Source organism: Zootoca vivipara, chromosome 1 (genome assembly GCF_965207765.1).
Source record: "Zootoca vivipara chromosome 1, rZooViv2.hap1.1, whole genome shotgun sequence".
NCBI classification, from domain to species: domain Eukaryota; kingdom Metazoa; phylum Chordata; class Lepidosauria; order Squamata; family Lacertidae; genus Zootoca; species Zootoca vivipara.
In genome coordinates this window covers 114,602,354-114,617,022 of record NC_142582.1, presented here as the reverse complement: position 1 = coordinate 114,617,022, position 14,669 = coordinate 114,602,354, and the positions used below count along the sequence as shown (strand labels likewise).

The following is a 14,669-nucleotide window of genomic DNA, read 5'->3' as shown; positions in this document are numbered from 1 at the left end:
CGTTGCACCAGTAGCGGTTTAGTCATGCTGGCCACATGACCTGGAAAGCTGTCTGTGGACAAGCACCAGCTCCCTCGGCCTGAAAGCAAGATGAGCACTGCAACCCCAAAGTCGCCTTTAACTGGATTTAACTGTCCAGGGGTCCTTTACCTTACCTAGTTTCAATTTTTAAATCCTACATGCAGATTTTGCTATCGGGGCTGCAAATGCTATTAAAATGAAGGCTTTCAAAAGTTGAGCAAATGGAAAGATGATGCTCCTCTGGATTACAGGCTGGAAGCTGAATCCACTGGCTGTGCCCACCCCCATCACATCTAACCACCCCCCTCACATGCTTTTTAAGCAACTGGGGGAGAGCTGTCATGTGATTCACACTGGGAGAGCCTATGCACATTCCTCATTCACCTTATCCAATAATACAGAGGAAATGGGGATGCCATCCAAAAATTAACAAGAAAAATTATTTCACAAAATGGTATTTTGATATGCCTCATAAACCAACACTAGGTGGTGGTAAAGCACCACATTTCTTTTGGTAACTTCAAAGCAGCATCCTAGGTGGTGGTGCTACACCTATTTTATTAGTTTGTTGTTGTTGTTTAGTCGTTTAGTCATGTCCAACTCTTCGTGACCCCATGGACCATAGCACGCCAGGCACTCCTGTCTTGCACTGCCTCCCGCAGTTTGGTCAAACTCATGTTCGTAGCTTCGAGAACACTGTCCAACCATCTCGTCCTCTGTCGTCCCCTTCTCCTTTATTAGTTAGTACTGTATTTTTATTTGAATAATAAGGTCAGGGGAGAGAGGAACGCCAAACATAGCCTGCTCCTTAACCCAATTCCAATTTCTTTCATGAAAACAGTGGCCACTTAACATCAGGAAACGGGGAGAAGATGGAGATAATGATAATACTGATCACCTTGCAAGGCGGTTCTTTAAGGATTTGAAGAGAAAGTGATGAAGCAATGCATTTGGCTCGGTATCTAATATTGCTGTTATCTGAAGACTTGGGACTTTCCCTCGCATATCATTCATCGTGGAATAGTTGCTGTTTTGATCCGGGGTTTTTCTTTTTAAGAGTGAATGTGTAGCTGATTGTCATCACCCTCATGTGTCATTATTATTAGAGAGTCAATGTGAGGTTTTTCTTTCCACACCAATGGCAGGTTGAGGTCGAATTTAGAAAAATTCCATGGCTGTAGTCACAGCCCTGACATCCCCTTGTGTTCCCTCAGCTTGTAAATGCATTCGTTCCTTCTTTTTAAAGTTTCAGGCATTTGTAGAACCTGAGAAACTAGCCTGCTCCCAGCTTTCGGGACCTATTTGCACTATACAGTGGTACCTCGACTTACGAATTTAATGCGTTCTGAACGCACATTCGTAAGTCGGAAAAATCCTATCTAAACCACACCCAAGATGGCGGACAGAGCTCCGTTCGTAAGTCGAAACATTTGTAAGTCGAGTCATTCGTAAATCGAGGTACCGCTGTACATGTGATTAGCTGCAGCTGCTTGCTGAGGTTACATTTCGTGATAAACCTGAGTTTACCTCTGCATAATATGTCAAATTGACTACCTCAGTTTAAATAATTGACTGAACAAATGTTTAAAGCAAAGGAGGGGTTGCATCTTGTCGATTTTATTTCTGGTTATGAAGAGAAAGCTTCTCCCTACAGGAAGAGCTGGGATTAATTGATGGTTTATTACATTTATATCCATCCTTTCTTCCAAGGAACCCATTTTATTCCCTCAGCAGCCTTGTGAGGCAGGTTAGGCTAACAAAAAGTGGTTTTCCCAAGATCTCCAGTGAACTCCAGGGCTGAATGGGCAACTCAAATCCTCCCAGTCCTAATCCAGCACACAAACCACTACCGTATATCCTGTTTTTATGAGTTACTGTAGTTTCCCCTCCACAGGGGGGGAAAAACACCACTGACTGCTAATGTAATTGGGTGTGAGATTTATGACACTGATAATAAGCTTCACCGACCTCTTCTATTTATCACTCAAACACGAATATTAACTGTCACTGTCATCAAGCAATTAATGAGATTAGGTCAACACATTTAAGACCTCGGCTGCATTTGAAAAACTGGTCATCAGGATCTTTTAAAAATTTTAATACAGCATTTAAAAATTAAATTGCAAGTCTTCGTGGCTTCATGGCTATAGCTCTCTTGCTCACTCTCTTGGGGTCAAGTTTCTGTATGAGAGGAGATAACGGCTTAGATTTCTTAAAGAGTCCTACTTTAGGCTACTGCAATAGTTTTTTTTAGGACACAGGGTTGTCGGGTTTCATGGCTCCAGGCTAAGCCAACCCCAAGAAAGGATATTGCAGAGCTGGCAAATCTTCAGAAAAGCCAGGGCAACCAAAATGATTTGAGGCTATTAGCAAGTTAACTATGAGGAAAGGTTGTAGCATGTGAGACTTTATCGTTCACAGAAAAGACAAGAGGGGTATAAAATTACACATGGTGTGTAGAAAGGGTATAGGTAAAAGCTTTTCTCTTTCAACACTAGAACTCGTGCACATCCAATGAAGCTGAGTGTTGTCTACCCTCCAATATTTCTCCAATGAAAATAGGGGCTATTTTACTATTTATACCCTGCCCACCTGACTGGTTGGCCTCAGCCATTCTGGGTGGCTTCCAACATATATAAAAATGTAGGAAAACATTAAACACCCAAAAACTTCCCTATACAGGACTGCCTTCAGACGGCTGGTGTGTGTGTGTGTGTGTGTGTGTGTGTGTGTGTGTCGGACAACACCATTCCCTCCTACATTTCTCTGAAGAAATAGGGACGTACAAGGGAAAAGCGGGATATTCTGAGATCAAATCAGGAACAATCAGGATGGCTTTGGTAAATCTGGGGCAGTCGCTGGGAAATAGGGACACGTAACAACCCCCCCTCCCAAAGAACAAAAGTACATGCAAACAAACTGTGAAAAAGACTCTTATGAATTGAAAGTGGAGACAAAAGATGTACTCCCCCACCCCCGTTTTTGTTTGTTTTGTAGCACGGGAAAATCTTTTACAAAAGCTATTTTAAAAAAACAACAACTATGGGATTTGCTCCCAGAGGCGGTAGTGATAACACAGGTCTTAACTTTGGAGGGAGGGCTTGATGGATTTTAAACCATATATCCGGACTCACAACTGCTAGCTGTGAGCACCAATAAACAGATGAAGTTCAGCTTCAGAGATTTTGAAGTAATTCTTCTTTTATTTTAATAATCTACCTAAACATATAAAACTATAATATACAGACTGTGTGAGTTTCAGTTATCTAACAGTACTGTAATAAGAACGCATCTTTACCTCAGAACACACACTCCAGAACTGACAGTTAGGAATAACAGTTACCAAGGAAGGCTCCTCCCCCTTCTCTCTCCGCTGAGTCAGGAGTTTGACAGAAAAGGAGGGATGAAAATACTAACAGGGCTGTGGGGCTTAAGCCCACTCTCCATATTCCTCTGGAGGGGCTGAGTTTCCCTCTCAGGTAGCAGGCAGGGCCAGGAATATTGACAAGTTCGCAGGTTCACAGCTGCAGCATAGGGCCGTCCCATCTCTCTGTTGTGTCACACCACACTTTCCATGTTTTTTTGGGACTTTGTTCCTGTTTGCCGGCACTTGTTTGTGTGCCTGCTTATAAAGAACTTATACCGTGCCATAAAGGGCTGATAACCGGCTGGATCCACCAACAACCTTCCTTGGGAGCGATAGGCTGCAAGGCCTCAGGCTGGGCCCAACAGATTGCAAAACTGAGCCAGGTAAGCTGACAGCCTCCCTAATATTAAATAGAAACAAAAGCTTCAATGCATTTAACAGGGACAATAGTTGGGGGTGTCTCTGTGTCACCACGAAGAACGACGACAAGCCAGTGGGGACTTTTAAGGACTGTCTTTGTAGGCCGGAGACTTCAGATAAGATGGATAATTTAAATAACCGTTTTACAATAATCAAAGAAACAAACCATCAATTGTTATTCATTTTAGTCTAAATTCGAGCCATACGCCATGGTTCTTGTATTTTTGAACTTAATGACTTTCTGTAATCTTAAATTGAATGGCCATGAAGTTGACTCGACTATATATCTTTTTCTTATTAAAGATTTTCTTGATTTACACAAATATGTGCAATGTATCTCGCAACATTTTTACAAATCGGTTTCATTTGTTGAGACATTGGGAAGAAAGGGGGGGTAGAAGTAGATGGGGGAGATGGGTGGGGTCAGGTGACGATGTTTCTATTTTACTTAATATATGTGTGTGTGTTGGGGGGGGGGGTTGCCAGCATCGCTTGTGCAGGTTCTCTGTTGTTCCCTTGTGTTCCTTTGGTGGTGAGAGAGGTTGGGGTTGGCCTAGGATATGGTTGTTCATTTGTGGTTGGCTGTAGTGGTCTTTGTTTCGTGTGTGAGTGGGGTGGGTGGGTGTTTTGGATCAGGTTAGCCATATTGATTTATATGCTGTTGGTGGATTTTTGTCATTGTCTTGTTGGGCTGTGTATGTGATAAAGGGGAGCCATACCGGGGTGAAGTCGTCTTCTTCTATTTGTCCCCATGTCAGTCTCAGCTTATTGGTTAATTTTTCTAGCAGGGCTGTTTCTATACTATTTGGCACCATTGGTCCATGCTTACTCCTGACAGGTCTTTCCAGTGTTTCGTTATAGTGCTCTGGTTGCTGAGAGTAAGTGGGTTATGAGTTCTTTGTAGTGTACTTCGGCATTATTGTCTTGGAAAATGTTTAGTAAGGCCACTTCTGGGGTCATTTCTAATGTTTGCTTGGTTATTTTACTTACTTCCCATATGGTTGTTGTCCAGAATAGTTGGATTTGGGGGCACTCCCACCACATGTGGAAATATGTGCCTGTTAAGGTGCACCCTCTCCAGCATTTTGGTGAGGTTCCTGGGCGTATTAGCGCTAGTTTTCTTGGTGTTAGGTACCACCTGTAGGTCAGATTCAGACTGAGTTCTTTCCTTTTTGTTGATATGGATTTAAAGGGTGGTTTGATTTGACTATATATTATCAGTGCTTTTTTTCTTAAAAAAATGTTGAGGGGTTGAGTCATTTTGACTCAAGAAAACCACAATTTTATAGTTCAAATCGGGGAAAATAAATGCAGTAAATGGACAAAGGCCACCATCGGGGGTAGCAACAGAACTGACGATTCACCGTGCTAGAGAAGAAACTAAATATTTTAATTTTTTTAGTTTCTTCTCCTGTTAGTTACAGGTAGGTAGCTGTGTTGGTCTGAGTCGAAGCAAAATAAAAAAAATTCCTTCAGTAGCATCTTAAAGACCAACTAAGTTTTTATTTATTTTGCTTCTCCTGTTAGATTCACAAAATGTTTAGGGATATGTGTACCCCTGCATCCACTCAGGGGAAAAAGCCCTGTATATTATTACTATTAATACTAATACTAATACTATGTTGTTATTTATTTATTTATTTATTTATTAAGTTTTTTAAAAATTGGGCTCACAAAACTTTTTAGGAGTGACGTGGTGGCCTAGGCGCCTGCAGGTTCTGCGCTGCCTGAAACAGCAGCATGGGACTTGCGTCTGCCTACTGCCTCTTCCTCAGATGCCCTACAGCTTGGGGGAGGCGGTGACGAGGCTCCAAGCATTGGAGAGGCTCGTCCTGCATCCATGGGTGGCTCGGCACGCCCCCACCTGCAGGACATACCCCCGCACCAGGCTCTTGAACGCCTAGCTACGCCACTGCACACATATGCATATGAAGGGGCAAGAAAGATGAGAATGGGATTTTGTGTATGTGACTAATTTCTAAATACTGTCCATTGCAATAATGTCTTCAATGTTCAATAGTCTCTAGAAAGATCCCCAAAGTAAAAATTCCATGAATAGTCAGGTAAGAATATAGGGTTCCACCCATGAGGAGATATTGTGTTACAGGTTCTTTGAACAAAGATTTGCCAGGCTGTGACTTTTCCACACGTGCAGCCCTCCTGACACAGGCTTTTCAGCGAGGGACAATGCAGAGCTGATAGGGCCGAGGGCAGTTGCCTATGCTGCTCATCACTGGTGTGAGATCGATGTCCTTGGGGTCAATGATGGACTTCAGAGTGAAGTTCTGTAATATGGTGGTCAAGAACAGGAAGATCTCCATGCGGGCCAGACCTTCCCCTGCACATATCCGCTTCCCTGCAAGGGAAACCCAAGTGTGAGATGCTTAACAACCACTTTGGCTGTTATGGAGAACATAACAATCATGCCAAAGGAGCAAAGGTGCTGCTCCAAGAACAGCTCCTGGGAGAGTCACTCTTTCCACCATTTCTCCAAGGTGCAAGGAGTTCTGATGGACCCAGAAGCCTCTGCCCCTCTCTCACAAACTGGGAGCCCTCCCAGTGTAGGCTGCAGGAGGGAGGAGGTTCCCCCCCCATTGGCCCGACACCAGCCAATTAGGGAGACTGGAAAGACCTGAGCTGGCTAAGACTGCAGCCTACCGGGGGAGCAGAGATCTTACCTGCTGAGAAAGGCATGAAATAGTCGCTCTTCCTGAAGGTGCCATCTTTGTGCAAGAAATGTCCTGGGTCAAATTCTTTGGGGTTTGGAAATTCTTTGCTGTCATGTAGCACAGACGTCAGAATAGGATATATGGTAGTGCCCTGCAGAGAGTGCAAAGAAATGGTCTGGATGGCCATGACACCCAATGAAAGGATAAGATTGACTCTCACAAAGGAATGGTGTGGGGAGGCACTAACAGGAAGGAAGGTACTTTGAGGATACAGAAGAAGAATGGGGCCGCTTCAGAAGGCAACAGGGTGTTTAAAATGAGGTCCAGGCCTCAAGATGCCCAGGCGTTGGCCTAAACTTCCCTTGCTTGTAAATAAGAAGATAACTACAGCTCTGTCGGATCAGTCCGGGGGCCCCATCTGGTCCAGCATCCTGTTTTCATGGTGTGCAACCAAATGCCCATGGGAAGCCCTTAAATATCATCTAAGCAAGACAGCACTTTCAACTCCTGTGGTTTCCACCCACTGCTATTCAGAAGCATGCTGCCTCTTGTCATGGAGTAGAATATAGCCATCATGGCTAGTAGCCTACTATTACTACTCAGAGCCATGAAAAGAGCTGACCTTTGGAATGACATATTGTCTGAACCGTGTGTCTTTGAGTACTGCATGAGGGAGGCTCAGTGGGATGAGAGAGATGAACCTCTGGATCTCATGGATGACAGCATCTGTGTAAGGCATTTCCCCACGATCTGCCATGCAAGGCCTTCGTGATCGGCCAATAACTCGGTCAATTTCTTCATGCACTTTCTCTGTAATGGGAAGAATGAGGTTTAACACCAGTGCAGGAAACATCATAGAAGCAATTGAAACTCCATGGGAGTGGCTGCCAGCCCCCCTCCACATTTTGGAGCTTTCTGATGCCAACTTTCCATTAACTCGTCACCACAGACAAGTTATTGTAGCTCACCTTCAGCAATCCCTCTGTAAACAGGGAAACATAATAACTACAATTATTTATATATTATTTCAATTTCTATCCAAAAGGAGCCCAGAGGGACAAGAGCCCCCTCTTTAGGGAAGTTATAGGAGCAAGTGATGGTGCAGTTTAGAGGGATTCCTATTGGAGGCACTGTCCTGCAGTGATTCTGAGTCCTGTTAGCTATGGGTGATGGGAATTGTAGTACCAAACATCTGGAGGGCCAGAGTTTGCCTATGCCTGCCTTTGTCTAAACGATCTGCGCTGGCTGCCACTATACTACTGTGCCAAGTTCACGTTGTTACTGTTTGTATATAAAATCCTAAGATTTGCAATGTGGCCAGCTATAAGAGCTCATCCACACTTCTGTTTTTACTGGGATTTCTAGGCACAGGTTTGTGATTACTAGGCATGGGTCTAAGCATTTCGTTTTCCCCGCCCCCGCCCCGGTTTTCTCCAGGAAAGCCTTCTGTTTACTGCTTATGTCAGTCGGGTTTTCTCTGGATTAACGTTTGCCCTTATTCAGCGATGAACAGTGGGTTTTCCTGGGGAAAGTGGCAGAACAACAACCTCTTGGACCTGTGAAACATAAATCTAGGAAAGAACTAGAATAATAAATACTAACATCGCATCCGTTTTACCTTGTATCTCTGGGAATTTGAGGAGGGTCATGATCCCGTATCGCAGTGTGGTGCTGGTGGTCTCTGTTCCAGCCACAAACAAGTCAACTGTGCTTATGGCCAAGTTTTCAATGGTGAAAGGGGATGCACTATTACCTTTTTCCTGCAGAAACACACAACACAGTCAGTGGAGTCAACTCAATTGTTCTGAATACAATATAACAAGAATTTAACTGCGCCACTGGGACCAGCTCCCTTCCCAAGACGCAACATCTTCTCTTAAGTCTTTTTACAACTCATTCCTCTTGACATTCCTTGCCCAGAGGGCTAATCATTAGGAAGAACTACCCACTTACTGCAAGAACAAGTCAGCAATGGGAAATGAATCTACTCCAATGGGGTGTGGGCAGGAATCTCTTTCCTTGGCATTCCCCACAACAAGCTGGATGGAAGTCTACTAGCTGGGAAGCTTCAGGAGTAGCAGAAGAACCCACCTGGAGAGTTCTGTGAGTTTTCATGATTACCTGATCCATTTTCATAAGGAAGCAGTCGATAAAATCCCGAGGTGAGCTGGGGTCCAGAGTGGCCTTGTGCTCTTCAGCCTCCTCTAGAACAAACTCTCTGGCTGCCAAGTTATTTTTCAGCACTTTGTGGTGGGGCCCAGGGATGCATTTCATCAAAAAAGGGAAGAGGTTGTAGAGCTAGAAGAAACACCACAAGAGACCCATTGGCACCAACCTCAGTCAGGGATTGTCCACACTCGGGCATCAATTTAATGGTGGCCATTGTTGCCCTCTGTACATTTCAACTCTGTGGTCCACACACTAGCATTTTCACTACCAATGCCTCAAAAATCTATGTAGATGTTCCCCATCTGCATTACTGGGTGGCGCTTCATTGAATGTACTGCAGTGTATTATCTTCCCTTCCCCTCTATTAGTGCCTTCCCAATTTCACCTATGTGTACCTGCAGAAAAATCTGAGAAATCATGCAGCAATACACCTCCTGCCAAAACCACAACAGCTGGGTAGGGAGCTGTCTTATTATTATTATTATTATTATTATTATTATTATTATTATTTACACTGGTACCTTGGGTTAAGAACTTAATTCGTTCTGGAGGTCCGTTCTTAACCTGAAACTGTTATCAATCCGAGGCTAAGGGGCCACCGCACCACCGCTGCACCATTTCTCTTCTCATCCTGAAGCAAAGTTCTTAACCCGAGGTACTATTTCTGGGTTAGCAGAGTCTGTAACCTGAAGCATCTGTAACCTGAAGTGTCTGTAACCCGAGGTACCACTGTTTTGAATTCATACCCACTGGTCTCAGGGCGGTTCACAGGATAAAATCAAAATATAAAGCCACAAAATGCATTAAAAAAAAACTCAATTACCTCCCCCAAAACTCCGCATGTTAAAAGGTATATACTGAATGAGACCATTGGTCTCTAAAGGTCAGTATTGCCTATGCAGCAGCTCTGCTGGGTTTCATTCAGGAGTCCCATTCCTAGCCAGGGATGCTACTAGGGATTGACTCTGGGATCCTATATAAACAAGCCAAATGCTGTAAAACTGAGATGGGATTACATACATATGTCTAAATTTAGTCCCATCTGCTCCTCTTGCTGAAACTAGGCTGTGCACACATCGCTGTCTTAAAATGCAGCAAGGCGCAACATTGCATAATCAATGGAAGGATAGATATGGATTGTGGCTAATGTCATGTATTCACACCTTCTCAAACCAGTAGTGGAAGCACACTGGATGCAGAGGCAATGGCAGTGTGTATACATCCCAAGTGATTAGTTCCAGTTATAAACTTGAGCCTGTGGGTTTTATTGGCTAAGGTTTACTTCCTGCTTCACTGGGCTGCTGTTAAGTCAAACCTTGGTTACTAGACCCAGATATTGGCATGGTTTGCACCGGCCTTGATAGGATCTTATAATTAAAAACATAGGAACATAAGAAGAGCCTATTGAATCAGGCCAGTGGCCCATCCTGCTGTCACAGTGGCTAACCAGTTGCTCATGGCAAGCCTGCAACTAGGACATTAACAGAAATATTAAGAGGCAAAGGCAGTATGGGCCATGAGAAGCCTGGAAGCAAGATATTTAAGCAGCAGGAAAATGGCCACAGCCAGAGGCAGTATCTACATAAAATAATTATTCCACATGCAAGTAAACTTTAGACTTTGTGGAAAAGGATGCCTTAAACCAGATGACACCTACCTGTCCCCAAGAAGAGCTAAAAACCTGAAAGTTTTCATTCATTAAGCTCATCATGGATAGGAACTTCTTGTCATTATAGTCATATCGTTTCCCAAAGACAATTGCACAAATGACATTGGAGAGAGCGCAACTGAGCAAGTAGGTTGGATCCAAAGGCTTCTCTGGAAGGACAACAAAAGATTTATCAAACCCCACTACAGATTTTAAGGCAATAATCTAGTCTGGAATTTCTGAGCTCCCATTTCCTGGCTTCTGGTCTGAGTGGTCCAACAGGGAGCTGCCTTTCTCACAACAATGCTGGAGGCAAAGGCATCTTCAGTGGCTATGAGTAGTTTCTTCCAAGGACTTTCCAACGTACCTTCTTCCAGCTTCAGCCGATATATCCTTAGATAGGAAAGGGTGACCACAGTGGTGCAGGCCTTGGTCTAAAACTCTAAACTAAAACTAGGGAATCTAAAGCACTTTAGATGCTGCTAGACTATAGACTACTCCTGGACCACTGATGACTGCTGGGGTTGAAAGCAGATTGAATTCAATAACATCTGCGGAGCAGATGTAATATGTAAGCATATTGCACCCCTGCTGAAAGCTATGCATTGTCTGCCATTACATTGACAAGTTAAGTTCAGTGCATTACTGGTGTGTATGAAGCCCTCCGTCACCTAGGACCAGGTGACCTAAGGACCACCTTGTCCCATACACACTGGTCAGATCACTGTGACCATCAGGGGAAGCCTTCCAAATTGCCACACACTCATCACATATTTGTTTTATACCCACCCTGAGTGTCCTGGAACTTTTCTAGCAGGAACTGTGCTTCCTCCTGGATCCTCTCCTCAATACTTTTCTTTCCCATCCCAAAGTTGCGCAGGGTGCTAAGGGCAAAACGTCGGAGCTGCTTCCACGCTTCCCCATTGCCGAATATAATTCCTGGAAAGCAGAAGTGGAAATGGGCATGAAGGAGATGTCTGGACTGAAAGGGAGAGCAGAAGAAGCAGGTTGGAAGAGCAGGAGGCTCTTATTCTTGGCTCCGGACCAACTAGAGACTTGGTACTTTGGTGCCTCTTTATTCCATAATGAGTAGCTGGCCAGTCTTCTGATACATGCCCATACTGTAAAATATATGTGTTTAGTGTTCATAAAATGCTATGTTTGTGTGCGTTGTGTATGCAACTTAGTGGAGGTTTGCATTTGCACAATGTTCATTTTGCAGCTAAAGCTGAAAAAGAGGTTTCAGCTTTTCAATATTTATGTTATGCTCACTGATAATTCATCTCTTGGAGCCTGGGTCTCTCTCTGAAGCTGGAAGCATAATGAAGAAGCAATAGTTCTTGGACTATATTAACGAGAAAGAACTTAAAGAAAACTGGACTACATTGCTAGTTGTTTAAGTGCAATGTGTTGATTTGTACTTAGTTATTTTTTTTGGTAACAAATTTAAAGACTCTTTCTTGGTGTGGAGAGTTTATTGATTCACAAGATCCAGGCCAGGGAATTCTGCTCACATAACTCTCACACTTACTACCCACACTAGAATTACCCCAGACCATTGTTTTTAAAGGCTAGAAACTCATTCGATCCTGATTTGATTTCTGGTGCTTGCTCTAGACCAGAGGCGCAACTAGATGCTCCGGCATCCAGAGTGGCCTGCATGAGCAGGGGTAAGCACCCATGGGTGTAAGGTGGAGCGCATCCCAGGGGGGTGCCCCGGCAGCAGCGCACATCCCAGGGGGGGGGCACCGCCTGTAGCGATGTCACCCCCCCCTCAGGGATGGCACCTGGGGCGGACCACACCCACCTTTCTCCACTACTGCCCTAGACATTGCTTAAGTACGTTTATGAAATGGCTCATTTCTCTCTTAAATGGCAATGGCCAATATATAGCTCTGCCATTAAAAGGCTGCTAATTATCTATTGCTACTGTCCAGTCGGAACATTAATTAGGAAAGTTTATCTCAAGATGCAATGACTTGTCATTGAACCTTTTTTTGCTTTATTTTCATGAAAAGAGGGATTTTCCTGTCCCTGCCCCCCCACTGGTCAACCAGCATAAAATACCTAATCCCTTGTTGACATCATCAGCTAACGGCAGGTGTCCCCTGGCAGCAAATTCATCTCCACGGTCGATGAGTGCTTCTTTCACTGCATCATAGCCGTGCAGCACCACAACACGTTCTGCTCCAAAATACATTGTGAACACAGAGCCATACTTCTCACTAAACTGGAAAAAAGATAGAGAAGGACACACATCTAGGTGGGTTTGTGGGTTAGGAGAGAGTCATATAGCTGATGTAGAGGCCCGCTGTCCCCGGACTCACTATGGGCATCTGAACCACATGACTCTTAATAAAATACAGAAGAGTTCCGCAGCTAGATCAGGCCAACTAGTTCATGACTGTTATCACAGTGGCCAACACAGTTCCACCAGGAAGCTCAAAAACAAGACCTGAGTGCAATAGTACTCTCCCTTCCTGCAGGTCCCAGGAACTGGTGGAGGTTCGGCATAATCGCTAGCAGCTATGGGTAGTTTTATCTTCAATGAATTTTGTCTTCACATTTCTTTTAAATCATCCAAGTTGGAGGCTACCATCGCTACCTCTTTGGGAGTGAATTCCACAGTTTAAATATGCACTGTATAAAGAACTACTATCTTGTGTGTGTTGTAAATCTTCCAACCTTCAGCTTTAACTGAAGGCTCCAAGCTTTAGCATTACAGACCCTTCAAGTGTCCCTATTTTCCAGGGACACCCCTGATTTAGAGAAGCCGTCCCAGTTTGATTACAGAATGTTCCCCCCTTTCCTTAGGATGTCCCTATTTTCATTGGAGAAATGTTGGAGGGTATAGAGTTATCTGACCCCCTCTGAAGGCAATCCTGAAAAATGAAGTGTTTTTATTGAATGTTTAATGTTTTGTTATGTTTTTATATATGTTGGAAGCTGCCCAGAGTGGCTGGGGCAGCCCAGTAAGGTGTGAGGGCCATAAATAGTAAAATTATCATTATGGAATGGGATGTCCCTCTTTTCGTTGGAGAAATGTTGGAGGGTATGGCATTATGGGAGAGAGAGATGAAAGAGTTTCCCCATCCCCTTTCTCTATATCGTGAATATAATAATATGTTATCATGTCTGCCTCACACCAATTTTTTAAGGGAATGCTTAAAGTATCTTCCAACCAAGCACATTCTGGGGAAAATAAAGGAGCACCTTTTTGTACAGAGGGCAAAAATGCCCAAACCATCCATGTGTGGAGGGAGAATTAGACCCAAATCCAGCCCCATCTCTAATATACGGTAGTATAAAATTGCACTATTGCTTTTTAAAATTCTTTACTCAGAAAGGGGCTTTATGGTTTTTATGTTAATCATAAAACAATAAAATGAAAATAAAATAACCCCCTTTATGGAGCTGTGGGACCTGCTCAAAGTCCACCTCTTTTCTGTGGAGCCTTTGGGACAATCCCTGCTCCCCATCTCTGCTGTTGTAGCCAAGCGCAAGTCCATGCCACTGAAATAACACTGATTTTGCTATTCTTTCCCTCCTGCTTGGGTGCCTCCTTGCCCTTTTCTGCCTCTCCTCTGTCAAAGTGCAGAGTCTGTTGCCTTCTACTCTGCAAATGTGCCGTGCACACAGATAGTACCATCTATAAACAAACAAACAAACAAACAAACAAACAGACAATGGATTGTCCCCGTCCAAAACAGTCAAATGGAAAGAAGCTTGCAAACAGGTAACGGTCATCAACGGACAGCTGTCGAGGAAGGTGCTCTTCTTTGGCTTACCTCCTGGAGAACCTGGGCCAGGTTGTTGATCTTCACCTGCAGAGCGTTCCCTACAATGGGCAGTGGAGTTGGGCCAGGTGGTAGCAGCTTTGCATTCTCTGGCGTCCTGCTCCTGACTGCAAGGAAAACAAGGCAAGAGATACATATGATCATCAAAATGATCACTGTCCCTAGAGGCTCCATGGCACCAGCTAACTGAGACTGAAATGACTCTAGACAAATTAATTTGCTTTCCAATTTTATATACTCTGAGGAGGTCACATATACATGGACTTTCACGAATAGGAATTCTAGGTTTCTCTGAGTAAATGAGATTAGCCATTAAGTAGATCAGGTTGTATAATCAAGAAATGAACTTCTCTGAACTTAAGTCTGTATTTTTCTTCATCGATTAATAAGGCCATGATAACAGCATTATTTACTGTGCACAAGTTCTGTGATGTAAGACAATCAAGGGTTCAGTTTATTTATGCCCAACATTGTAATGTAGCCTTGTGGCAAATGGTTCTGCTTTTAAGGTTCCTGCAGGAGACCTTCATGTATACTCTGAGTGCTTGGTTGGAGGTTTCTTGCACCTCAGATGCCCA

At 43.8% G+C, this 14,669-nt stretch overlaps 1 protein-coding gene across 1 annotated transcript; it reads right to left on the bottom strand.

The window, feature by feature from the left end:
• Nucleotides 1–5,467: 5,467 nt before the first annotated feature.
• Nucleotides 5,468–14,290, bottom strand: LOC118080863 (cytochrome P450 2C19-like). Its single transcript, XM_035106831.3, has 9 exons — nucleotides 14,083–14,290; nucleotides 12,362–12,524; nucleotides 11,084–11,233; nucleotides 10,304–10,464; nucleotides 8,599–8,775; nucleotides 8,096–8,237; nucleotides 7,100–7,287; nucleotides 6,487–6,628; nucleotides 5,468–6,164 (listed from the first exon to the last, which is right to left on the bottom strand). Exons 1-9 carry the CDS (start codon nucleotides 14,263–14,265, stop codon nucleotides 5,983–5,985), a joined length of 1,488 nt encoding a protein of 495 aa, XP_034962722.3. The 5' UTR covers nucleotides 14,266–14,290; the 3' UTR covers nucleotides 5,468–5,982.
• Nucleotides 14,291–14,669: the final 379 nt, after the last annotated feature.